Source organism: Lipomyces tetrasporus, assembly GCF_029532465.1.
Source record: "Lipomyces tetrasporus strain NRRL Y-64009 chromosome Unknown POJ06scaffold_4, whole genome shotgun sequence".
NCBI classification, from domain to species: domain Eukaryota; kingdom Fungi; phylum Ascomycota; class Lipomycetes; order Lipomycetales; family Lipomycetaceae; genus Lipomyces; species Lipomyces tetrasporus.
Window position 1 is genome coordinate 1560390 of NW_026611599.1, and position 24393 is coordinate 1584782.

Here is a 24393-nt window from a genome sequence, read left to right on the forward strand (position 1 = left end):
CACAAACTTCGCGAGATCCCACAGATGGGGCTCCGCCATGCCACAATGAGCGAACTATACTCTAGTGATGTCCTAGCACCTAGTTCTCTATGGGACGACATACTATCAAATGATTTCTACATAAACGTGGCTATTCTATTCTGTTGAGAGCTGAGAGGCAACGAGAAGCAGTTGCGGGCGCATTCGCCGTAATCGCCATTATCTCAGGCACCTTCCACCATGACTTCGTTTGGACCTGCCAATCGCTTCAAAAAAGCAGCCTCAGGTAGAAGAGCTCGGCCAAGACATACGTTTGATTATGAAGAAGTTGAAAATGGTTCGAGGATATCCTTAACGTCAACCGCGCAAGGTACCGAAGCGATTAGTGGCGAGAACTTGGGGCCTGAACCGACAAACGAATTAACCGAGAACGCCGACGTTGCAACCGACAACAGTCCTGTGAGATCTTTTGGAAAAGCGCAAAAGAATGTTACTACGAGTCTCCAGGTATGTGGCTGAACGCAGCTTGTGTACATTTCTATAGATATTGACTATTGTTCGTGCATCTGTAGGATATCGAGGATGACGAGCAGGACGATTATCATGTTGTGACAGCTGCTTCCCTGAAGAGAAAGCAGAAAAGTAAGGGCAAAGGATTGAGTGCTTCGCTTTTAAGCTCCAAAGCACGAACCAAACTTGCGCCAGACTTGCCAGGGTTTCCTGCGGCAGCCTCAGCGAACACGACAACGTACTCTAAGTCATATCTCGACGAATTACGTGACTCCACACCTACTACACCAGCTGCGTATACGAGTAGTCATCATGCGGATGAGCCAGGAGACATTGAGATGCTTGATGATAGTCTATACGGCGCGGACACTGCAACAGCTGGGTCGGTGGCTGGCATACCCGATGAAGCTCTAGTAAATCATCTCGTTGAACGACGACATAAAAGGGCCGAAGCATACAGAAAGGATGACTTTATCTCGCTAGATAACAAAGCCAGTGATGAAGAAGTCGTCGAAGACATGGAGGGAGTTGAGATGTATGACAAGCCTGAACAGGAGCGTCTGGACCGATTACAGAGAGAAGACGATGTAGTTGAAAATGAATACGAGATGCTTGCAGAAGGAAGCGATGGTCGAATACCTTTATCGGCGGCACAGGAGACTGAACAAAAGAAGCAACGCAGACGAGACATCGAAGAGATGATCAAAGAACACGAAGATGAGGCGCTAGAAGTTGGTAACGAATATTTTTATGGTGCGGGTGATGACAGCAGCTCCGACAGTGGATGGGAACAAGCGCAAATTCAGAAAGGTGCGTTACGATCAAAGGCGTTCTCCACCAATCCCACAGAAGCCGACAGCAATGGAGTGCCGAAACAGAGCGGAACTCAAGAATCATCATTTATGGTTCTCCAGGAACTTCCCGATCTAGAATCCGTAATTAGGAGGCTTAATATTACTTTAGTCAGTATGCGTGAACAGCGTGATTCGCACCTCAAGGTATTAGAAGAACTCAATACACAGAAACAAGAGATCGACGCTCGCGAGAAGCAAGTCAAAGAGGCCTTAAGCGCCGCGCCATTTTAATGGGCTTTTTGGTGCTCCGGATGAAGGGTAGCGGATGTATTTATATATAATATATGTACAATGGATAAGGATATCCATGGGGTCTCCAGAATATCCAATGATAATTCGCTCCAACATAAATGCCATTACCAAGATATCCTTCTCACTTCCTCGCCGTTCTCGAAGAATATGAGATCGCCACTTTGGATTCTCACAGTGTTCATTCTTTCAAGGTCCAGATAACCTTTAAACTGAACGACGCATTTACGGGCTGGAGAACTTAATTGTGGTTTGGCCTTGTTGTCATTGTGTTCTCGTCGTGCTTTCGCTCCGCTAATCGCGGCTTTACCGGTCACCTCCACCCAGATATTGCTATTGAGTTCCATATTTTCCATGATCTCATGGACAGGTTCTTCTGCTTCGTCTGTTGTCATACCTATGGCATCTGCTAGTGGAGTGATAAACTTGGATCGTATTTCTCGTATTGAAAATATGCGGACGCTACGTCTGATACTAGGAAAGTGCTGTGTATCTGTTTTGCGATACACCTCGATGCCTTTCAAAACATGCTCTGCTGGTCGGTCGGATGGGAAAGCAAATTTGACCTCATCTAGAGATTCGATAATTATAGGAAGTCCAATGTTTGCGGCCACCAATTCCTGATATGCTAAAGCCTCTATAAGTGCATCGCCAGTCATCTCTGACGCCAGCAGTCAGCATTATATCATTGCCCCGAAAATGACATAAATACATACGCTTTAGGCTATCTAATTGTCTCCGTGTCAGGATCTCTTCAAAGATGTACGGTTTGATCCAATACGGAACAAAAAATGACTCGTCAAGCACGTAGAGCTTGTAAAGACCGTAGAGTAGTAACGCCGTAGACATCGTGCCCAGAAATAGTCGCCTTCGTAATTTAGCTCCATGTTCCCGTTTCATTGCATTTGATTGGAGAATTGCGTCTCTGAATTCGTCTGGCGTAAACTGATGCATGGACGATTCCCCCTGACGCTCACGAAACACCGGCAGAGATGATGTAAACCATCTAGGTGGGCTCGCATACCGCCTCAATATATCATAACGAAGCGCGGTACCTATAAGCAACTTGTCCGCGACTTTGTATAGGCACCTTGGAGATGTATATCGTAAAGCGCTGCCGATAGATCTCAGATGTAGTTGTTCTTGAGATCTTGAACTGAAGCTCCTCCTACACAATAAACCAGTGACGTGATCTCTTACAAGGATTTCGGCCGGCAGCACCTGTATGGTCCGAAATATCGCCATGTATGTAAATAGGATATAGATCAGACCTTTAAATTGAAGCAGTAGCCGAAAGTATGCGGTTATATATTGTCCTCCTCCCAGCGAATAACGCGCTACGATTTCCCAGTATTGACGGGCCAAAGACAGCGTATTGTAGTTTATGAATCTTCCCCGTCTGGCGAAGTGAAATGCCGACTTCCGACTTACCCGGATATCACCCTACCTTCAACAACCCCATCCCTGCCTTTTTCAACTCGAACCAGATTACAATCGATTTACTTAAAAGTCTGGCACGATCACTCGTAAATCGTCTTTATAGCCAAATTCAGGATCTAACGCAGCAATCAATCTGGTTGTCAAGGTTACCACACTTCAATCGCTGAATTTGAGAAATTAATCCTGCGCCATGTCCAAGCCATCGACGCCTGAGTTAAAGAAGGTAGGAATAATCGCTGATGTTCAGTTCGACAGCTTATCTTGGAGGGTATTGAGGTTTAACAACGTATCATATAGTATATGGACAAGCGGCTGTTTGTGCAGCTTAATGGATCACGGAAAGTGATTGGAGTATTACGGGGATACGATGTGAGTAAGAGGGCTTCGGCGAGATCATGGGCGACCATTCTGACCATAGAGTATAGGTGTTTTTGAACTTGGTACTGGATGATGCAGTTGAAGAAAAGGCCGGCGGCGAGAAGATCAGGATTGGAACAATCGTATGTGACGTGTTGAACGCGCGTTTCGCTTTATGTGGTCAATAACTAATAATGTTATAGGTTATAAGAGGCAACTCTGTCCTCATGATAGAAGTGAGCGATCTCCCGATTATTAAAGTACACGTCTGACTAACTTACTCCTAGGCATTAGAACGGGTGTCATAGTATTAAAGCTCAGTTAGTGTTAGATATTGGTTTGAGAATACCATTGGTTACAGTTTCCTCGTGACCTCTTGTACTTGTATATGTATTTACGTGGCACAGTTTATTGTATATTAGCTTAGGTTAATACTGGTATCCCTTTCTGATCAGTCGGCGGACAATACTGGCTAAATAGTGGGTGGCCATCACCGCAGATCAAGCAACAAATCCATCCTATAACTCGACACTATCGGTAACGCGGCGGGATGTATTTGCGTGTCCTGACTTATATGACTAGTCCAATATGACCGATGGTTTGTCTTGCGATAACCAACACCAGGGATATACCAACCCAAGAATGTTAGGCTGGAAGAGCAATATTGACCATTGGAGCGATAATAAGAATTTTACGTAATTACGTTCTCTGTCGATCTGTCGATCTGTTGCCTGAACTGCTAGGCACCGAGAAAAGAAGGATAGATAGGTGTCGAATTTCGGCTAAAGCGCTGGGTAACAGAACAACATGCCAATCTTAAATAGCTGTGGTTAAGCTAAATTCTTCGTCGACACCCCCTCTCTTACATAATAGCTTTGCGTATGTTAGTGTACAAGCGCAGGGTAATCTCGTGCCCTGCTTGACGGTGAGACGCGTCGAATTCTCATGCTTCAAAGTCGATGTTTGCGGCCAGCATAGGTCTCTCGCACGCCAATTATATCATCAATTGCCCTCTAGTGACAGGAAGCAGTAAATATCGGCTGTGCTGAATGGCTTCACGAATGGGTGATTTATAAAGCGAAGGTAAGCCACTTGGACGGTCCCCTTGCATCGTGGAAGCTCATACTGATCGGAGTCGAATGGCACAGACATATTAAATTCCACAATGTCCCCCTCCTCGGATTCTCGATTGCGCAAGTTTCAGCTGAGACGCGCAACGAGAATATCGTTGTTGGTACCAGTATGGTTCTTGACGTTGCACCTCCTTGCTCTTCTGTTGTTTGGTCTAGGCTTTTTGCTTTCAAGACCAGTTCTACCTGATATTGCGACAAAGTCCGCCTCCTATTCTGGTGCCGATGTCGTTCTCCCTCGTGCATTCAAACGAGCAGTGGTAGTTCTCATTGATGCTCTCCGCTATGACTTCATTACCGGTTCTGGTGACTGGGATGGTACCTATTACTCCGATGCCCTGACAACACCGTTGATGCTCAGCGTGTCCCATCCAGAGAATGCCGCTGTGTTCAAGTTTATCGCGGATCCTCCGACGACCACATTGCAAAGGCTTAAAGCATTGACAACAGGCTCTTTGCCGACGTTTGTTGATGCAGGATCAAATTTTAACGGAGCCGAAGTCACCGAGGACTCGTGGATTGGGCAGCTACTTTCATCTCGTGGGAAGAACAGGGTAGCATTTGCAGGCGATGACACTTGGCTTTCCCTGTTCCCAGTCTTGGCCCATGGCACATACGAGGGAAAGAACTTGACGTTTCCCTACGAATCGTTTAACGTTTGGGACTTGTATACAGTTGATTCAGGCGTTACTTCCCATCTATGGCCCTTATTAGAGCGGAAAGATGACTGGGACGTGTTGATTGCCCATTACTTGGGAGTGGATCATGCCGGGCATAGATTTGGCCCAGACACGCCGCAAATGAAAGAGAAATTACTTGAAATGGACACGATGCTGAAGACTTTGGTGGATGCAATTAGAGACGACGATGAAACCCTCCTGGTTGTTTTGGGAGACCATGGAATGGACGAGAAGGGTGACCACGGTGGTGATTCGAAAGGCGAAGTGGAAGCAGGCTTTTTTTGGTAAGTCTATATAGGCTTGATTTTGTGGACGGCAGGTTGACATGCTTAATTTGTTACGTATAGGTACTCGAGTAGACCGTTTCTAGCACCGGTGGATAAAGCAGAGACAATCAACCAAATTGATCTCGTACCGACCCTATCATTACTGCTTGATATTCCTGTTCCATTTAATAATCTTGGCTCGCCAATTGTGTCTGCAATGCTCGGTCCTGAGCGTAACTTCCAAACGCTTGCATCTGCGTTTCGTATTGTTTCTGAGCAGATTTATGGCTATAGATCTCATCATCCTTCGTTTGACGGAACGTCTGAGGTTACGGAGCTTTACAGTGCAGCTTCGGAAGCTTGGAATACGTCCAGAGATTATGTACGTATTAGCGAGTTGTATCTGGAATTTCAGAAGCAAAACCTGAAAACTTGCCGCGAGATGTGGGCAAAGTTTGACGTGCCAAGTATGATCGCAGGAATTGTCCTTTTTTTGGCTTCTGTAGTTTCTCTAATCGTGTTCTATGCTGCCTTCGATGGTTCGATCGAGTGCGCCTCAGATTACTTAGATCTCCTTGCTGCGAACGCTGGTTGCGGTGCCCTTATTGGCCTGGCTGCGGGCACAGGACTGGGATATCTCCGATCAAGGCTTTTTACAGCAACAATATTTGGGTTAGCTATGGGCTCTATTCTCGGATTTGCCAAGGCGTTGCATAGTCTTTCTAGTGTTAATGTGAAATCCCCCGTGTCCAAGTGGACTGGGTTGGCACTATTGTCAATCGTCCTGCACGGAATCTTGTTCGCATCGAATTCATATGTGGTCTGGGAAGCACGGTCATTATCATTCCTATTGGTATCCTTCGGTTTTATTTTACTCGTGGCATCTTTCCGACTTGCAGATACTAAGCTTCGCGCCACGGCCGTGTTCCACTCCATAGTGTTTATTTTACAATCACGAATAGCAGAGTATCCCCGTGTCTGCCGAGAAGAGCAGCTACCGTTTTGCACCAGCAATTTTTATGCATCAACGGCGTCGTCGGTTTCGTCGCTTCCAGCGTTAGTTGTCCTTTTTGGAACTGCTCTAGCTTTCCCTGCTATTATCAAATCCTTCCTGCGCACGTCGGCATCGTATGAAGGGTCGGCGCCGTTGTGGGTTGGTACTGGCCTACGGGTTGCCCTTGTCCTTGTTGCCTTATATTGGACCCTGGACTATGTTGAGGCTGATCCGAAGTCGCAAGCCAATGTGGAACAGATTAAAATGTATAAATATGTTGTGTCACGATTATTATTTGGTGTTACAGTCGTTGGAGCTCCGCTCGCATGGTTTCGTGGCGTCCCGCTATGCTTGCGGGTAGAAGTGACTAACAACCAAGAGAAGATCAAACAAGCTGTGCAGGACGGTGATGTGGATACAGCTTCAAAAACTTCGCCAGTGTCAGTCGAGATTATTGGATTCGGAAATACGTATGGCAGTTTATATATGCTTCTATTTCTTTCTATTTTTGCGGCAGTGGCACTGTGTCTGAAGCCGGTTGGCGGTATTGCGATGGCGGGCATGGTCTACCAGATCCTCACTCTGCTAGAAGTCGGCGATGCGCTTGAGTTATTTGCTTCCTCTCCTATTGTTATTCCAACAATTATCGCCCTTATGGGCACACAGTATTACTTTGCAACAGGCCATCAAGCCACGCTGGCATCAATCCAATGGGACGTCGCGTTCTTGTTCACCCAGTCGATTAGACCACCACTTACACATATTGCACTTATCTTCAATACCTTTGGTCCATTCATCCTTGCTGGTCTTGCAGTTCCGTTGACAGTATTCTACAAGTTGTCTCCCTCCCCTCGTGATTTCCGCGCATCAGAGGCGACTATGGCAAGAGTAGTGCAGGCCGGCACAGGCGCGATGATTTATGCTGGAGGACTAACACTAATTAACTGCATTACAACAATTGTTTTGAGACGACATCTTATGGTATGGAAAATTTTTGCGCCGAGATTTATGCTAGCCGGAGCGACCGTACTCGTTATCGACGTTGCAGTTGTTGCTGGTACGTTCTTCGCAGGGACGGCTATTGGAGCCGTCTATGATGTGTTCGGCTAAATCCATGAACGTTTGGGCTCATTACCTGTATATATCAGTATTTATAGATTCATGTATGTATGAAGGGCAAAATCGGCGCTATAGATAATTTGATAACTGACGATGTATGATGTATTGTACATAGCATAAATTTTTCTACGAAAAGTAATGAGTAAGCTAATTTACATGATCGCATACAAAAGATATGTTCGTTTCCAACATGATTCTACCCGCTTTGTGATTGTCTCCAGTAGATTTTCATCCACCCCTTCTATCGAGCCAAGCACAACTTCACGCAATGCGGACACGTCCATAGAGAATACTTTACCAAGATACATAACGTCAAAGAGAAGTTGTACCCAATGTACTTGTGTTGGCCGCGGTGCAGCAATGGAAGACGCTGCCTCTTCTCCATCAGCTGGATCTGTCGGTTCGCTGTTATCGGCGGCCGACTCAGCAGATTCGCCATTGCTTTCCGCACGAACAGTGGCGATTTCGTCCTTTGATTCATCTGTCTTTTCTGCCTGGTTCAGATTGGCTACGGTTTGTGCAGGAGGATCGTCGTCGTCACTATTTCGTTCATGGTTTGTATTGCCTTTCTCATCGGGCGATACTGTCCTTTCCAGTTCCTTATCAGCGGCAGATCCATCATTACCTACTTGAGTATCCTTTGCTTCAAAAGCCTCAGCGTTGACCGGCGCTATCAGCTCCAAATATCTGGCGATGCCGTCTGAAATGCCAGAGACCCACTTTTGTCCCACAACTCGTCGACAGACCGACACACCTAGTGGAGCACCCAAAACAATATCCTCCGACGCGCTTCCGACGATCGGTCTCACGGAGCTATCATAAATAGATTCAGCAAGCCATGACGATGCATCAAATGGATATTTTCCGCCGGTAGCATCTTCCTCCCATAGTCCAGTATCAACGTTCCCGCTGAAGTAAGCCTTTAATTGATCGAGTCCCACAGTAACAGGGAACATGGCTTCCGCGAAAGTCGAATATGCATCTTCAATCATGGAAGCAACTATGTCCCTTACGCCATTGTGCGTAAGTGGAAGCTCGCCGACTCTTCTCGCTACTCGTACCAATATTCCAACCTTGTCTTTGTCGTAAGACGATTCTCTTAATAGGGCTCTAATCTTGCTAACCAATAGCCCTATGCCACCAGGAACGACTACATCTTCCACGAACTGTGTCAGCTGCTGACCCTCCCTATCGGCAGCTTCTTTGAAGTGTTTCATCCATGGCTCTTCCTCTCCAGCAAACGAGTCATATTCGTAAACCCCCTTCACTCGTCCAACAAGCTTTCTCACTGTATTTATACCATCCCACCACGCCTTTAAGCTCCTCAAAATATCGCCACAATCGGTGGCGTTACCACCAATGATAGCGCTTACCGCGCTGCGAAAATCTAAGGCGCCTCGGGAGATGTCAAATGTCATCCATGCATCATCCCACAAACTAACAGGATCAGACTTTGATTTTCTCACGACAGCATCCGCATTGCAGACGGCGTCAGACAAAGCTTCTGCAATAGTGGCTGTTGCATTGAGATATGTGTTGCATAGCGATTTAAGCGTCGGTAACCATTCGGCTTCCCATGTAACGTCTTTGGATAGCAGAAGTGCGCGCACAGCTGGACGCTCGATAAGATTTTCAAAGATTGTCCGACGAAGACCGAGCAGATCTTTGATTTGTTTCTCGGTTGTGTTTGTCGTAGAGTGGCTGGCGATGTCTGTCATAACAGCACGCACTCCTGCTTCAAAAGACGCCACGGCCGATGCTTGGAACACAGTGAGACTCTGCACAACGTCAACTGGCGAATCTGCCGGATCTTGTGCTGCAGGCGGAGTGAACTCCAGGATATCTTTCGGGAACCAGTCGCTGAGGACCGCAAAATCAATATACGGAAGTTTTCGGAACTCTGTGTCATTTAGAGCAGGAAGAAATGTGGCTCTTGCAAGAGCTCTATAAAACTGATTCGGGAATAATGACTTCATACTAGTAATGGTAAAGTCCAACGCGCCCAATGCTGCGAGGAGAGCATCTGGCGTTGTTTGCGAAATATAGCTGTCGAGCTGGTTGGACCGCGCTTCAAGAAAGTAAGACAGAGTAGCGGATGGAGAGGAGAATGTGAAAAGACTGTAGGATACCAGCGCGTCGAGTATATTCGAAGACACAGTGCTGCGTAGAATCGCAGCAATACAACGAAAATATCGAGCCTCCAGAGTACGGACTCTGGCACCAATGAAGCCAATCTGCGATATGGCCACTGGCTTGGTTGATGCAGATAGCTCCTTTAAGACTAGTAGAAGTTTGGAAACCGTCAATATTAACGAAGGGCTCCCTAGTAGTGTTTCAATTGCAAAACAAATATCATTCATTGATTTGACAATCGCGACGCTCATTTTGGTGCTCATGCCTACTGTAAATTAGAGAGGTTCTAAATAACTGTAGACAGCTGTGTATCATACCCCGGTCACGAAAGACTCTGCTCAAAGCGTCTCTTTTATCAGCTCTAGTGCGGACCATTTTCGAACTGCAGCTGGTTGCTAAAGTACGAAAGCGTTCTTCCATCTCTTCTACGGTGTCGCTCATGTCAATAATAGTATCTGCTGTGCCTAGCAATTCGCGGTAGCTCTCGCCAACCAACGACCGCAGTTGTTCTCGCATCGCTTGGGCGTCATTTCTAACTTGAAACGCGACAACTCGTACTTGGGGAGGAGGGTAGTTCTCGAACACTGAAGCCCATGACGTTAATGTTGCAGGATCAGGCGTTATGGTGGCTACAATAGATGTTGAAGATCCGCTGCTCCGCCGTAGCAACGTACCTGTGGGTGTCCGAATTTGAGACTTTAGAGATGATACTGAACTCGCCGACGATGACGAATTGAGAGTCGGAGGTTTCGTTGCAAGCGTAGACATGATCGCATCAATGCAAAAATTTACCTTTGACCTACATGTCAGTTAGCAACCAACCTTCATGGTAATCTGTCACAAGCACTGTTCATGCCGACCGAGATTGATGGAAGTCCCCAAATCTACATTTCGATAGAACAACCAAATACAGTACTTACTAACAATTCATGGCCATTGAAGCCAATTGAACACAGCCAGGTTTCATATAAAGCCCAGAATTGCCCGTCGGGCGATGCGTGACCTGTTGACTTACAAATGGCTGGAGAGTTGAACCTGGTCGCCAGTATGCCGGGGTCGCTGCAGCCTATTTGGCGACAAGGTAGCGAACCCTTGATTCCGTCAGCGATTAAGTAACCACTCTGCCACCCGCGGTCAAAGGTTGCCCCGCATGATTTCTGTTTCTACACGCTTTAGGAGCGTAATAGCAACGCGAAGTGTTTCTACCAGTTTAGGAAGTTACCAGGACCATATTTGTCATTTGTGCACAAATCTGGGAATCTGACGTTTCGAGATCATGATCCGAAGGTACCAAAGTGGATGGTCGCTTCGAGTGCCTTCGCGTAAGTTACGCAGGGTATTTCTGTTTTCATCAAATGAAAGGCTCTAACGTTATTCGAAGCTGTTCAAAGGCCAAATGGAACTACTATCAAAGGGACTTGTGCACCCACATACAGTCTGCATACCGGCATCCGACAGCGGAACCATGTACCACTACTGCTCCCTCCAATGAACGGTCCAAGCGGAACTGCCTTACAGTCAAACTCAGGGCAAGGAAGTAGCAGTAGTAATAGCACCAGTGGGAATCATTCCAATATTAGCGATCCGTTATTGTCGTCTCACTTAAAATCACTCAAGATGCAAGGGGAAAACGTGCTATGGGCCGAAGTAGGGGCAAATGACAACGGGCAGAAAGGGCATGACGATCCGAACAACACTGGGCGAGCACACGACGATGAGCAAGATCGACATACATCAACGGGAGGAGGGGACGACAGTGGGGGAACTAGTTTCACCACGAGCTTAACAGTAGCACCTTCTGGCATGAGATATCCCCACTATTTCGACACCTATCATATTTTCAGCCAGTTGCATAGGGCAGGCTTCACTGACGATCAGGCTAAAGTGTTGATGAAGTGTATGCGCGGGTTGCTAACTGAAGAGCTCGTTCGGGCCAAGGAAACATACTTGTCTTCGGCTGAAATGGAGAACGAAGCCTATTTATTCGATGCTGCTTGCTCAGAGTTGCGAACCGAGATTCAGAACAATCGCAAAAGCCAGGCGCTGTTGGCCCAGACAGAAACGTCAGCCCTACAGCGGGAATCCCTGGTATTGCAGAGACTTTTTGAAGAGGAGATTGATTACATGAAAAATGACGTTAGTATGGAACTCAATGAGCGGAAGAACGCGACCAAGATCGATTCCAGGGCTACAGAACTTCAGATTCAAGAGTTAAATAATCGGATTACTATTGCAATTCAGTCTGATTTGAGATCTGAGGTTGAAGCATTACGCTGGCAAACGACGAGGCGAGGATTATGTGAGTATTTTAGCGATCCACATAGGCAGTGGATGTGTGGCTAATGGGATGTCTCTAGTCACAATTGGAGTCGTCGCGGCGCTCATCCTAACAGCTTTATCCTATCGGAATGAAACTGAGCAGCATCTAAAGTCAGCCACTGCGGTAACCGCAAGCACTACTGGCTCTAGAAAGCCAGAAAACGTTAGTGAGACTGACGTATTGTACATGTCTTGATGGTCAAGTTTGCCTGGGCTATGACTCTAATGGTGTTCAAAGCGTATCGGAGTTACTTTTTGCATAAACGGAATTTTAGAGTGTAAATAGTTGCTTGAATATGGATGTAATGGCATACGGGAATTGGTGATCGGGGGCGTAAATATTCGTCTTATGATGTGGGCAACTAATGACAAAGGTCGCATTACTATCGCGTACTGGTTTTCCTTATATTTATATCTTAGATCTGAAGTCGACAAGGATTGACAAGAGATTGTTGCTAACTTTGGATGGCTTCTCATAGCCAAAGGTATGACAGTCGTATGGACCAATTACGCACGACGCATGCCCTAGCCCTATTCGCGGTCGGTATTGCGCCGGGTTATGGTATACACCGCGAATGGCGAATCAGATTAGAGAGTATGCAGACACAGGCAACCTGAGCGCTGTGGCAGGCGAGCTTGACGGTCTTGCCTGGATGGAATCCGGTGGGACTCGATGCGTAGTGGAGATTTGATACAAGTAACAACTTGAACACGCACAGGCGCAATAAATCACGTGCATTCCGCCTATCGGTTCCCGACCCTGTGCGACGGGCGCAGCCAAACGCAAAAGCTCCATCATCCTCGCCCCATCATCGCCGCCGCAGACTTGCTACCCTGCGGACAGTGGGATATACAAACAGTAGTCGCCATTCCTTTCACGCATCCCATCGCCCGATCTGGTCGTATCTTAAGACTGGCCAGCTGCGTTTAACATTTTCGTGCCATAATTGCCTTTTGAGTTACCGTCGCCGATTCGACTCCCTTCCCAGATGCGTCCCAACTTTGCTTAGCCGTGCTCGTGCCCTGGAACCTCGAACAATGGCTGCCAATGCCAATTGGGGCGTGTGGGGTGCTTCCCAAATGTCGTCAACCTTTGCGTCCGAGTCTTCATCTCGGAGACCAGGTATGTGAATTTAGATGCACTTATCTCTCGGCTCAATGCGCCTGCTTACCTTTCGCGTCAAGATGACCTGTCTCCCCATGCCCCACATGCATCGCCTCTATCCGGAACAGTGCCCATACCTGCTCCAGGCACAGCTACTACCGCGTCCGCTGCGTCTGAACGAGAAATTGACCTTGATCTACGGCCCTGGACGTCAAATTCTTCGTCGTCGCGCTCGCCCCTGTGGGCCCCTACAATCGAGAACCCCAGTATGTCTCCTGTGGGAATGCGGAAGCTACCTGCTGAGCTCGATGTATGGGTTGAATTTCTTTTGGATTATTGCACTGGGCGTAAGGAAGTCTAACATTAATAGCGTTCTGAATCACCGCGAGAATCATCGTTCTTTTTATCACCGCGGCCACGACCTGGATCCTCATTTGGTTCGACTCAGTCGCAAGCATCCAACGGAGGGTCTGGATTGCTCATGGACATTCGGTCCCCATCGTCATTGCATGCGGCAATTCTCTCACAGCCACCGCCATCTCAGTTTCCTCCTTTCGGCGCCTCGTACGCGTCGCTGGTGGGCGCTGCAGAAGGCGATGACGACCAAATAGTCCGAGGGGACTTTGCGCAGCAGCATCGCGGATCGACTGCTTCCCGTGGCCATGAGTCTGCAATATCTCCAGCCTTGTCGCACACGTCACAGTCACTGGCGGATGATGACAACGTGCCGTCTAGGTCGAACTCAACTCCACCGATATATAATAGCCTGCACACGGCAGTGGTAAACAGCTCTATCTCCAGTGGAAGTGGTACGCACATACAGAACCCATATCCGCAAAGTGCGTTCTCTGCTCAATTCCGAGAAAGAAAGTCTATCGCTGAGGTGACCAGAGAAGCAGAGCTGTTTGCAAATTTTAAAGCGCTACAAATGGAATCCCCCCCATCATCGGTATACGAATCCGGCTATGAAGAACGGAGGCGAATGATGTCCCCACCATCCGTTACGTCGTCGCCTTTTCCGTCGTTCTCATCCTCGTCTTCGTATACTTCGCCGGTCCCACAACAGCACTATACTCCGTCCGATAGTTATCCAGTTGCGTCTCGGCAGTCTATGTGGGGTAGTAACGATGACAGATATTATGGGCGCATGACACCCCACCAGGCGTCCCATTCAATTTCTGACTACGATTTATCTTATGGTGGACCGCAGCCATCTCAATCGCATGTAGCAGGGTTGCCCGATCCATTGCAAGAATTCCGAAATCCGCGCCTCTATTCGCGCGGCAACCTGTCACCCGTGGAACCCCAAGTTGACTATCGTCGTCGCACAATGAGCCCTTCGTACTACGGACCTGGGATGAGTCCTAACGGCCCTAAAGCACCTGTTCTGGCTCATCAACCTCGTGGAGTACCGAAGATTCAGCCTGCTCCAGATGGTAAAAAGTATAGACCTATCTCTACACAGAATCCTCTACCGTCACAACCCTCGATCGCCGCTGGAGTTAAGCCACAAGCGCCAGTCACTGGCCTTTACAGAGCTCAGGCACCAAGTTTCGAGTATCCTGCATCGTCTCCGTTCTCTGCCGGAGTACGTGTACCGTCGGCTGGTTCGTCGGTGTCACCGAATCCTTCTGTTTCTCGGAGAACGAGTGTTGCCATCGCTGCCCCGGTGTCTGCGGCTTCTAGTGACGATTTCCCTCATGGTGTTCGCTCCGCTCTTTTAGAGGAGTTCCGAAGTAGCAAAGGAAAGAAGTATGAGCTTAAGGATATATATGGGCATGTCGTCGAGTTCAGTGGCGATCAACACGGCTCACGATTCATCCAGCAACGTCTAGAGACTGCCAATAGTGATGAGAAAGAGACGATTTTTAACGAGATTCGAGCAAATTCCTTGCAGTTAATGACGGATGTTTTTGGCAACTATGTTATCCAGAAATTTTTTGAGCATGGCAATCAGATGCAAAAAACTATCTTGGCGAAACAAATGGAAGGTCATATCATCACTCTGTCGCTGCAAATGTACGGTTGCCGTGTCGTACAGAAAGCGATTGAGCATGTTCTTGTTGAACAGCAGGCGAAGCTGGTAAAAGAGCTTGAAGGGCATGTTTTGCGATGTGTTAAGGATCAGAATGGTAATCACGTCATCCAAAAGGCTATTGAGCGTGTACCTGCGGAACATATCGAGTTTATAATTCGGGCATTTAATCAACAGGTCTATGAGTTGGCAACACATCCTTATGGCTGTCGCGTCATTCAGCGGATGCTGGAGCACTGCGATGATGACGCTCAAGCTGCTATCTTGCAAGAGCTTCATTCGTATACCTCGTACCTGGTTCAGGATCAGTACGGCAATTATGTGATTCAGCATGTAATTGAGCGCGGCAAGCCCGAAGATCGTGAAAAGATCATTGTGGTTGTGAAGGACAATGTCTTGCAATTCTCTAAGCACAAGTTTGCGTCGAATGTTGTCGAGAAGTGCATTGTTTATGGTGACAGTCGGCAGCGACAATCGGTTATCGATGAGATTTTGAGACAGCGGCCTGATGGTTCACTGCCGCTTACTGCCATGATGAAAGATCAGTTTGCAAATTATGTCATTCAGAAGCTCCTTGACGTGACCGACGGACAACAAAGGGACAATCTGGTATCCAAGATTATGCCACATCTGCAGGCTCTGAAGAAGTACTCTTATGGCAAGCATTTGGTTTCCATTGAGAAGCTGATGTATCTGTCTGGTGAGGAGAAGCAGGTGACGAGCCCAACGCGGCCGTCGTCTGCATCTAAAAATGCTGAACATGCTAGCCTTCCACGCAAGTCAGGTGATGTGCCATCGAAGTCTGACGCTACAACGCCTAACGCATCATCAGCCGAGGTCTCGACTCAAGCTAACCCATCCAGCGACGATACGAATCCCGCCTCTCCTTCGTCGACGGAGGATGGCGGGAGATCATATGAGAGCAGCTTTACCAGCAATACATCTCAGGAGATTAAAAAGGAAGAGCAGGCCAGTGCTTGAGATTCAATGGATGCTTGAAATGACATTGGTTTTCGCTGGGTTTGATCAATATTCTATTTTGCACTTTCGCTTATTATTTGTTATTTGCCCTTATCTCACGTTCTATATTTTCTTTATCGTGGATATAGAGAAAACAATCGTACTTTGTGTTATGCGTGTTCCTTGGTTGCATGATTTAAGATTAGCAATTTGACTTTTTTGTGCTATTCCTGATTAGTCTTACATATATTTATTTTGTGTTATACGTTTACACTTTTGTTCTATTTGCGCTCCTCCATGTACAATTTTCTCAGTGTGTAATGATGGATTCCTGTTCTCTCGGCTATCTTCTATATAAATATATTGCGGATTTCTTTTGTGAATATGCGAAGTTTTTGATTATTTGACATTTATATATTATTGCACTAGCTATATGCTTGATTTTGATGTTGAAGAAGTGCAACAAGACTTGTTGAGGTTATATATTAAGTGTTGGATTTATATAGTTATGTAATATTTCTTTTTGTAATATTTGATATTTTCCTAACAGATATTCAGTATAATAATGCTACTGTATCATTTTGTGTCACACGTTTAATCTCGAAGCTACCTGCAATTTTTGGGCTTTTAATTTCGGATAGTATAGCTGGCTCATATATCCCTTGACGAGAAATGAGGACTAACAACTCTTGGTATTGAGTCTAACTGGACAACGATTCTTCTATGAACCATTTGCTGAATCGTCTGCCAAGTCGTAGCTGTCATCGTCTGATGAGAGGCTGGATTGCTCGTCGCCTCGCTGCCTTACGGAAATTTCGGCACGCCAACGCCTCTAAAATAGAAATATCAACTGCAAACCAGCTAATACTTCGAGTCGTGGCGAAATGTCATCTAAGTTTCAATCTAACTTTAATAAGATAAGACATATTAGTCAACGATTGGCGACGTCGCCCAGAGTAAGGTTCAGAAAAATATTGCACTAACTTTTAACAGTTAAAGGCACACCATCGTTATCTATCGAAGGATCCCCGCCGATCTGGTAGATACCGCTGTGAACTAGATGGCGGCGTTGATATTTTGGTAGCAGACCGGTTATCGGGGAACCTTCTCTGTCGTCACACAAGCGACTTGGTGTCCAGGTAGAACTGGTCTTCGGCTGTGGAGCCATTTGATACAATAATCTATCATTAGACTGTTCGTGTCTGTTTCTTCGCAGTTGAACATCGTCGACCATGACGATCTCACAGTCAGCCGTCCTACGCCAAACTGCAGCCCTCTGTTCTAAAAGCGCGTTGGTGTTCCGGAGAACATGGTTCTGGACATTCTTTCGCGCTTTTGTGTTCCCAGTTGTGTTTATGTGGATTTTGGTAAGTCTGAGCTGGTATTATGTTCTTCAATAGATCAAGTGCCTGGCGCTGTCGTCCGAAGGGTGTGTATTAATGCGTATACTGTAGGGCTACGCTCGAAATCTATTCGTTCCTGCTGCTACATATGGAGTTGCTGATCCAGCTCCGATTCGTCCGTTGGCAGAGGCGATCGGCGATAGAGATTTTGTTTATTTGATGGAAAATGGTACAGTTACCCCGGAGGTTCGAATGCTGATGATGAACGTGACATATGGCGTTCCTCCGGAACAGGTGATCGAGCTGGACGACCCATTGGAACTTTTGACAGTTTGCAAGCAAAACTTGAGAGGCTCTTCAAATTGTATCGGTGCGGTTCAATGGAATAACTACGACCCGGATAATCGTGTGTACAACTATACTCTTCGTGCTGATGCTGGTCTTTTCAGAGTCAAAGTTGACGACCATACGAGTGATGTGGAGCGATATTTACTACCTGTGCAGTGTGCGTATTTGTCTTGTACGAAATTTAGTAGCTGAAGTTGGTGCTGATTGCATGTAGGGGCTGTTGACTCCGCGATTCTTGGACTGGATCAGACAAATGATGCCCCTGATGTTGTGGCTTACACTTCACGAAGCCAGGAGGAGCACGAGCAGGATATCCGCGTTCGGTATATGTCGGTTCTTATCATGTACATGTCGCCAGCAATGTTCATTGCCATCATTGGCATTGTCTACCACCTTTGCGGTGTTGTGGCTTACGAGCGTGAGCAGGGATTATCGACTCTGCTTGAGAGCATGGGATGCGCAAAAGTGGCGCGCCATCTTGCATTCTTCGTTTCGTACTCTGCTCTATATCTTCCTGGATGGGTCATGATCGGTATTGCCGTGGGAAACACGATGTTCTATAATACCAATATTGCCACAATTGTTATATTCCATATTCTGAATGGATTTGCAAATGTGTCATGGTCACTTTTCTTGTCTCAGCCTTTCCGCCAAGCTCAACTGTCCGGTATCATTTCCACTGGTATTTGTGTCTTGCTTGCGATCATGACAACTGTGCAGTCAACCTTGCATCCGGAGGATAGTACAACTACTGCGGCACTTGGAATCATTTTTCCGCCGATGAACTACGTGTACTATATGCAGACAAATGCTCGATTTGAACGGGCAGTCCTCCCTCTTTCGATGACGGAGATTCCTCCAACTGGAATGGTCGCACCCTGGGTCTTTTGGATTGGCGCCATTATTCAGATTCCATTGTATTTTTTCTTGGCCATGCTACTGGAGCGTCTCCTTTATGGCACTCACTCTCGTACTGCGGCAGCTGTACCTGACCCGACCAATGCCTTGTCAATCAGGCATGTGTCGAAAATCTACCATCCGTTCTCATTTAGCAGTCTGTTTCATGGCGGTAAGAATCTCCATCCGGTCGTTGCAGTCGACGATTTGAACGTGTCGTTTCGGCATGGTGAAATCTCCTGCTTGCTCGGCGCGAATGGTGCAGGAAAGACAACCACTCTTGAAATGATAGCTGGCATTCAGCGACCGACAGAGGGTAGCATTGTTTTCGGCAACACTACTTCTCTTGGTATTTGTCCTCAGAAGAATGTTCTTTGGGACGAGCTCACTGTCGAAGAACATATTCGTGTCTGGGGGCGTGTTAAGGGCAGCTCGATCTCGTCCCTTGGTGACGAAGTCCGTGAGTTAATTCAACAATGCGATTTATTGCCTAAGCGCAAGTTTCTGTCCAAGAATCTTTCAGGTGGACAGAAACGGAAACTGCAGCTTGCCGTGATGTTTGTCGGTGGATCGAAGGTCTGCTGTGTGGACGAGGTCTCGTCTGGTCTTGACCCTCTCTCTAGACGACGTATCTGGGATATTTTACTCTCGTCTCGGGGCGAGCGGTCACTAGTTCTCACTACACACTTTCTTGACGAGGCTGATTTGTTGGCCGATCATATTGCGATTGTTGCTCGTGGTGTCCTCAGGGCTGCGGGATCCCCGCTTGAGCTCAAGGAAGGATTCGGAAACGGCTATCGTGTGTTCTCGATTACTCCCGGTTCCGGTCGTGAGATGGTTTACGAAGCAGCAAATGGTTCGCAGGTTACTGAGTTAGTCACTCGGCTTGAGCGCGCCGGCCATAAGGAGCTCCGTGTGTCTGGACCACAGTTGGAAGATGTGTTCTTGAAACTGGTTGCGGATTCGGATAGTGAAATTCAGGAATTGTTGGACGAGAATGATGTGTTGTTCAAGGAGGACGAGTTGCTCGAGAAGAAAATGCCGTCTTCCTACGGCGCCCTGGAGAGTTACAGCGAAACTTCCTCCTTGTCGGAGAAGCCGTTGTTGAAGGATGGGCTGGATCTGAAAGTCGGAAAGATCGTTGGTCTCAGAGGTAGGATCTTGTCTCTGACGGCATTGCCTCGAGATCTTTGTGTAGGTATACTGACAGAAGACTTTGTAGGACAAATTTGGACCATGATTTGGAAACGTATTATCGTCGCTCGACGTCATCCGTTGCCTATACTTGGAATTCTATTCCTTCCAATCATAGTTGGGGGAATCACTATGATTTTCATACGAGACTATCCCGGCGGATCTTGTTTGATACAGGACAACGTTGCCGAGCAGACCTTTAGAGATTTGGCCCCGACAAACCTTAATATGACATATCATGTTCTCGCGGGACCTTCACCAGTGGATTCCGCAACTGCCGCTGGCCTCATTGAGCCGTATCTCCTTGCCGCGGGTCAATATGATGGAATGTACAATGAGACTGCCGCCCAGGTCATGAACTACACTAGTTTGATCAACAATGTTACACTCGTCAGTACTATCGAGGAATTTCTGTATGCAATTGCCGTTAATTATTCCACGATTAACCCTGGCGGTGTGTTTGTCGATCCACCTACAATTGCTTTCCGTGTCAATGGCCCCGGTGTTATCACAGGTCCTTTGGCATTGAATGTACTGGACAACGTTCGTGGCCAGGGTAACGCTCTCATTGTCACGGACTACTCACCGTTTCAGTTCCCGTGGATTCCACAAATGGGAGATTCGTTACAGTTTGTTATATACTTTTGCCTGGCTATGGGTGCTTTCCCCGCATTTGCTGCGTTGTACCCCACTATGGAGCGCATCCAGCGAGTCCGCGCATTGCACTATTCCAACGGTTTGCGAGTTGTCCCACTGTGGACTGCTTATCTCCTGTTCGACATGGTCCTGGTGCTAATCGGGTCGATCGTTTGCGTTCTTATCTTTGCGAGTACGAATCCATACTGGTACGGGCTGGGATATCTTTTCATTGTCATGTTCCTGTATGGAGTGGCTTCGATTCTTTTGGCTTTCGTGATCTCGCTTGTAGCGTCAACTCAGCTGGCCGCCTTTGCAATTACGGCTGCATTCCAGTGCATCTATTTCTTGGTGTACTTGATTGCTTATTTGGCTGTGAACACGTTCGCCCCTGCTTTGAAAACGGATCTGATTATCGATCAAGTTCACTTTGCCCTGGCGACGGTGGCGCCAATGCCGAATCTGATCAAGGCGTTGTTCTTATCGTTGAATTTGTTCACATCAATGTGCGATGGCGAAGTGGAATTTTCGTACTACGGCGACATTAGAGCCTTCGGAGGGCCAATCCTCTATCTCATTGCACAGTCTGCTATCTACTACGGTGTTCTTGTCTGGTGGGACTCCGGCCGATTCCGTCTTCGTCTGCAGGGAAAATTCACGCTCCCCGACGCTGAGAAGAGGGCTGCTCTTCTGGATGACGATCTGGTTAAGGAGATTGAGCGGGTTGAGAATCCGGACGGAAGCGACGGATTACGGGTTGTGCATCTGTCTAAACGATTCGGCAAGCATGTGGCGGTCGAGGATGTTTCGTTTGGTGTCGCAAGAGGCGAATGTTTCGCATTGTTGGGACCCAACGGTGCTGGCAAGTCTACCACTTTCAACATGATCCGCGGCGAAATTAATCCGTCAGCTGGTGGAGTGTACGTCGAAGATGTGTCGGTGGACGAGAATCGTGCGCATGCTAGAACTCATCTCGGTGTTTGTCCACAGTTCGATGCGATTGATCAGATGAACGTACTCGAGACATTGACATTCTACGCCAAGCTTCGGGGATTGAAAGGTGGCAATATCACACACAATGTGAATGCTCTTGTGCGCGCTGTTGGATTGACCAGGTTCTCTACCCGGATGGCCGCCAAGCTGTCCGGTGGTAACAGACGAAAGCTCTCTCTGGGTATCGCGCTCATGGCGAACCCTTCGGTGTTGCTTCTCGATGAACCTTCGTCTGGTATGGACGCGGCTAGTAAGCGCATCATGTGGCGCACTCTTGCAAACGTTTCTGCGGGACGAAGTATTGTCCTTACGACGCACTCTATGGAGGAGGCTGACGCTCTCTGCTCGCGTGCTGGCATTCTCGCGAAGAATCTCCTTGCTGTTGGCACTAGTGACGGACTGCGGGCACGTTATGGTGACGCATATTACCTTCACCTTGTTCATCAGGATGGCATTAACTGCACCGACGAGCAGATGATGGACATTGTCAGATGGGCGGAGAAGCGATTCAGTGGCCATGGCATCCGCGTCGAGGACAAGATGTACCACGGCCAGGTCAAGATTTCTGTCCAGACCACGAACGGCATGGGCCAGCGAAATCTCCGCGTGTCAGAGATCTTCCAGACTATTGAGGAGGATAAGGAGAGCATTGGCGTTGTGTACTACGCCGTTTCACAGGCGAGCTTGGAGCAGGCGTTCCTCAGAATCGTCTGTGAGCACGACGTTGCCGAGGAAGGTTACGGGCCGTGATTTGCCTGTATTTTCTGCGTTTGTGTGTTTTGTGTTATGTCTGCGATTTGGTAGAATGGATAAGACAAAAAGGGTGATGACAAAATTTAGACTGCGATAGACATTTTGTAGATTTAGGTTTTTCAGGTTTTGGTTTATAGACTTTGTTGGTTTTCGAGTCGGAGGAAAGGTATACAAATCTGTTGGGTTATACATGGGGCTTGCTATAGACTGGTTAATTATTTGGTTGGACAATGTAGTTAGTGGTGATATTTATTCTCTTGTAACGATTATGGATTAAGAAAGCGTAGACTGGTAACGCTAGTTCAATGAATCGAGCGAATGAGATTGTAAACTGCAGAGCATTATGTCCATTGTATAGCTTGGCATCGGGAAATATGCAGAGGCTAACCACGAACACAAATCTGAGGAAGGTAGATGCGACGATTGGCACCAAATCAATTCGTATGAAGAACCACTGGTGTCCATAATTCGGTAACCTGAACGGAGTGTAACATCCGGCAATTTGCTATGCGATGTGAGAGCACCCCGTATCCTACTTGCTCCACTCCAATCAAAAGTATTCATCTACAGCAGGCATCCAGTCACAGCTGAGCGTGAGTCACATCCTCGGTCCATCCTCGCATTGCCAGATCCTTAGTGTGGCACAAATTCTTTAGTCTGTTCGCGAATTGAGCGGGAATTAGTGTCAGCAGACTAAGCTTTAATAATACTTGGAATATATGAGGGATCATTAGAAGCGAACACGCATGAGCACATAGAATATCACACGTCTTCTGGCTCAATTTAATATTATTATGTCAGCTGTTTGGGACCGTAACGCATCGCCGCTTACTTTCTGAATTTACCGACAGGTGCGGTATGATACGGTCATGACCTGTTGGCAGATGCGGTCCAGAGAAGACCGCACGGGCGCGTTGGCCTGACGCCCAACAGAATGTTCTTCGAGGCGACGAGTTGATGAAAAGCGACAGGGCTCACTCTCTGTCTACAGAAATTAGAAATTAGAACGTAGCCTGTGAGCCAGTATGCTGCCGCAGCACTCAGTTGCGAGATGCGCCACTGATCGTCCTCACTCTGGCAACCAAACGGATGGTGTTGTTTTGTTGCTATCAAGTCTCACTGGCGAAAGAATTAATGTATGCGTTTTTAATGGATACCACTGTCGCGGCCTCGAATCTACACGCCGCCCGTCTGGTTCGTTGACCAATCTTCAGCGACTACCGAGCTACACATGCCTGTTGTGATCGAGTTTCGACTCTGGCGATGCGCCTCTCGCGAATGCGTTAGTGTTGGGCGCTCGCAGGGCGGTGAAAAATGTCTTGTCTCTCAAAATGCCTCGCAATAGCGTATAGTTCAGCCCAACCGGAGTGCGCCGTCGGCCTGGACGCACGTGTTAAGATATGGAAAAATATCACCTCAGGGGGGCTGGCCTCTCCTAATCGTAGCGCCCCATCCGTAGGTCGCTAGATATTCCTGACATATTTTCGGCTTGGATACAAGCACGAGTTCGATAATACAGAAACTCGTCAAGGATACTCGGCCATAGTCGAATTACGTAGCTATTGAGTGCGTGCTGTAAAAATTATACGCGTCAGCCGCTATTATTTCGAGGACCACGCGGGTGGACGCGGGAACGCAGGCAAAATTTTCGCCTCCCCTTGTCTTTTTTTGGTCTGTACGTACCTCCCAACGGTGTCGTGTTCGCCCCCGGGCTGCTGCCGCGCTCTTGCCCAAAACTACATCTTCCCGCCGTCTCGCATCTTCCTCACTTCCTTCCAACAACACCTTGTGTTATTTGTTCTCGCACCTATTGCAACTTTTGCTTCGACTATCCAAGTTGGCGTCTGTATATTCCGTCGCCAATTTTTCAGCGTTTTACAATCTGGCAGCCCTATTCCTAGTTCTTCGCCGCCTCCGGTTCTGCGAGGCATCAAAGAAGCCGCCATAATTTAACTACCGATCTCTGGTACCAGTCTGATCCATCTACTTTGAAGGTTCAGATTCACAGACCGCTTGGAGCTAACGTGGATCACTGTACGAGTGATCTGCGTTTTGTTGCAAGAGCTACTAGCATTTAGTTGGTGTATACGATCGGCGTT

The 24393-nt window shown here is 47.5% G+C and overlaps 8 protein-coding genes across 8 annotated transcripts; 6 read left to right on the forward strand and 2 right to left on the reverse strand.

Moving 5' to 3' along the window:
* The first annotated feature begins 17 nt into the window (after positions 1 to 17).
* Positions 18 to 1637, forward strand: POJ06DRAFT_97505 (nineteen complex-related protein 2-domain-containing protein). Its single transcript, XM_056191839.1, has 2 exons — positions 18 to 486; positions 552 to 1637. The coding sequence occupies exons 1-2, from the start codon at positions 220 to 222 to the stop codon at positions 1572 to 1574; spliced, it is 1290 nt and encodes a 429-aa protein (XP_056044915.1). The 5' UTR covers positions 18 to 219; the 3' UTR covers positions 1575 to 1637.
* A 20-nt stretch (positions 1638 to 1657) lies between these two features.
* POJ06DRAFT_251614 (uncharacterized protein) lies at positions 1658 to 2965 on the reverse strand. The gene is made up of 2 exons (XM_056187421.1): positions 2309 to 2965; positions 1658 to 2253 (listed from the first exon to the last, which is right to left on the reverse strand). Exons 1-2 carry the CDS (start codon positions 2835 to 2837, stop codon positions 1700 to 1702), a joined length of 1083 nt encoding a protein of 360 aa, XP_056044916.1. The 5' UTR covers positions 2838 to 2965; the 3' UTR covers positions 1658 to 1699.
* Positions 2966 to 3222: 257 nt separating this feature from the next.
* On the forward strand, positions 3223 to 3697 carry POJ06DRAFT_267619 (uncharacterized protein; the record flags this gene model as incomplete). The annotated part of the gene is made up of 5 exons (XM_056189253.1): positions 3223 to 3255; positions 3330 to 3401; positions 3458 to 3532; positions 3593 to 3625; positions 3677 to 3697. The coding sequence occupies 5 exons, from the start codon at positions 3223 to 3225 to the stop codon at positions 3695 to 3697; spliced, it is 234 nt and encodes a 77-aa protein (XP_056044917.1).
* Positions 3698 to 4243: 546 nt separating this feature from the next.
* On the forward strand, positions 4244 to 7672 carry POJ06DRAFT_221891 (uncharacterized protein). The gene is made up of 3 exons (XM_056185635.1): positions 4244 to 4472; positions 4538 to 5483; positions 5547 to 7672. Exons 2-3 carry the CDS (start codon positions 4555 to 4557, stop codon positions 7567 to 7569), a joined length of 2952 nt encoding a protein of 983 aa, XP_056044918.1. The 5' UTR covers positions 4244 to 4472; positions 4538 to 4554; the 3' UTR covers positions 7570 to 7672.
* On the reverse strand, positions 7673 to 10739 carry POJ06DRAFT_209162 (uncharacterized protein). Its single transcript, XM_056185413.1, has 3 exons — positions 10632 to 10739; positions 10029 to 10510; positions 7673 to 9976 (listed from the first exon to the last, which is right to left on the reverse strand). Exons 2-3 carry the CDS (start codon positions 10477 to 10479, stop codon positions 7731 to 7733), a joined length of 2697 nt encoding a protein of 898 aa, XP_056044919.1. The 5' UTR covers positions 10480 to 10510; positions 10632 to 10739; the 3' UTR covers positions 7673 to 7730.
* A 62-nt stretch (positions 10740 to 10801) lies between these two features.
* POJ06DRAFT_251622 (uncharacterized protein) lies at positions 10802 to 12694 on the forward strand. Its single transcript, XM_056187422.1, has 3 exons — positions 10802 to 11033; positions 11093 to 12010; positions 12069 to 12694. The coding sequence occupies exons 1-3, from the start codon at positions 10988 to 10990 to the stop codon at positions 12224 to 12226; spliced, it is 1122 nt and encodes a 373-aa protein (XP_056044920.1). The 5' UTR covers positions 10802 to 10987; the 3' UTR covers positions 12227 to 12694.
* A 374-nt stretch (positions 12695 to 13068) lies between these two features.
* Positions 13069 to 16151, forward strand: POJ06DRAFT_195758 (armadillo-type protein; the record flags this gene model as incomplete). Its single annotated transcript, XM_056185001.1, has 3 exons — positions 13069 to 13153; positions 13216 to 13445; positions 13506 to 16151. 3 exons carry the CDS (start codon positions 13069 to 13071, stop codon positions 16149 to 16151), a joined length of 2961 nt encoding a protein of 986 aa, XP_056044921.1.
* A 1075-nt stretch (positions 16152 to 17226) lies between these two features.
* Positions 17227 to 22445, forward strand: POJ06DRAFT_97568 (uncharacterized protein). The gene is made up of 4 exons (XM_056191840.1): positions 17227 to 17497; positions 17585 to 17978; positions 18036 to 19871; positions 19941 to 22445. Exons 1-4 carry the CDS (start codon positions 17363 to 17365, stop codon positions 22289 to 22291), a joined length of 4716 nt encoding a protein of 1571 aa, XP_056044922.1. The 5' UTR covers positions 17227 to 17362; the 3' UTR covers positions 22292 to 22445.
* Positions 22446 to 24393: the final 1948 nt, after the last annotated feature.

Bases quoted from the DNA above. Each gene is read 5' to 3' on its own strand.
- POJ06DRAFT_97505 (XM_056191839.1), top strand. From the start codon at position 220: ATGACTTCGTTTGGACCTGCCAATCGCTTCAAAAAAGCAGCCTCAGGT. The intron at 487-551 runs GTATGTGGCTGA...GTGCATCTGTAG, and splicing joins ATGTTACTACGAGTCTCCAG to GATATCGAGGATGACGAGCA.
- POJ06DRAFT_209162 (XM_056185413.1), bottom strand. From the start codon at position 10,479: ATGTCTACGCTTGCAACGAAACCTCCGACTCTCAATTCGTCATCGTCG. The intron at 9,977-10,028 runs GTATGATACACA...AATTTACAGTAG, and splicing joins CAGAGTCTTTCGTGACCGGG to GCATGAGCACCAAAATGAGC.
- POJ06DRAFT_251614 (XM_056187421.1), bottom strand. From the start codon at position 2,837: ATGGCGATATTTCGGACCATACAGGTGCTGCCGGCCGAAATCCTTGTA. The intron at 2,254-2,308 runs GTATGTATTTAT...TGCTGGCGTCAG, and splicing joins ACAATTAGATAGCCTAAAGC to AGATGACTGGCGATGCACTT.
- POJ06DRAFT_221891 (XM_056185635.1), top strand. From the start codon at position 4,555: ATGTCCCCCTCCTCGGATTCTCGATTGCGCAAGTTTCAGCTGAGACGC. The intron at 5,484-5,546 runs GTAAGTCTATAT...TGTTACGTATAG, and splicing joins GTGGAAGCAGGCTTTTTTTG to GTACTCGAGTAGACCGTTTC.
- POJ06DRAFT_97568 (XM_056191840.1), top strand. From the start codon at position 17,363: ATGACGATCTCACAGTCAGCCGTCCTACGCCAAACTGCAGCCCTCTGT. The intron at 17,498-17,584 runs GTAAGTCTGAGC...CGTATACTGTAG, and splicing joins TTGTGTTTATGTGGATTTTG to GGCTACGCTCGAAATCTATT. The intron at 19,872-19,940 runs GTAGGATCTTGT...AAGACTTTGTAG, and splicing joins AAAGATCGTTGGTCTCAGAG to GACAAATTTGGACCATGATT.
- POJ06DRAFT_251622 (XM_056187422.1), top strand. From the start codon at position 10,988: ATGATCCGAAGGTACCAAAGTGGATGGTCGCTTCGAGTGCCTTCGC. The intron at 11,034-11,092 runs GTAAGTTACGCA...CGTTATTCGAAG, and splicing joins GTCGCTTCGAGTGCCTTCGC to CTGTTCAAAGGCCAAATGGA. The intron at 12,011-12,068 runs GTGAGTATTTTA...GGATGTCTCTAG, and splicing joins AACGACGAGGCGAGGATTAT to TCACAATTGGAGTCGTCGCG.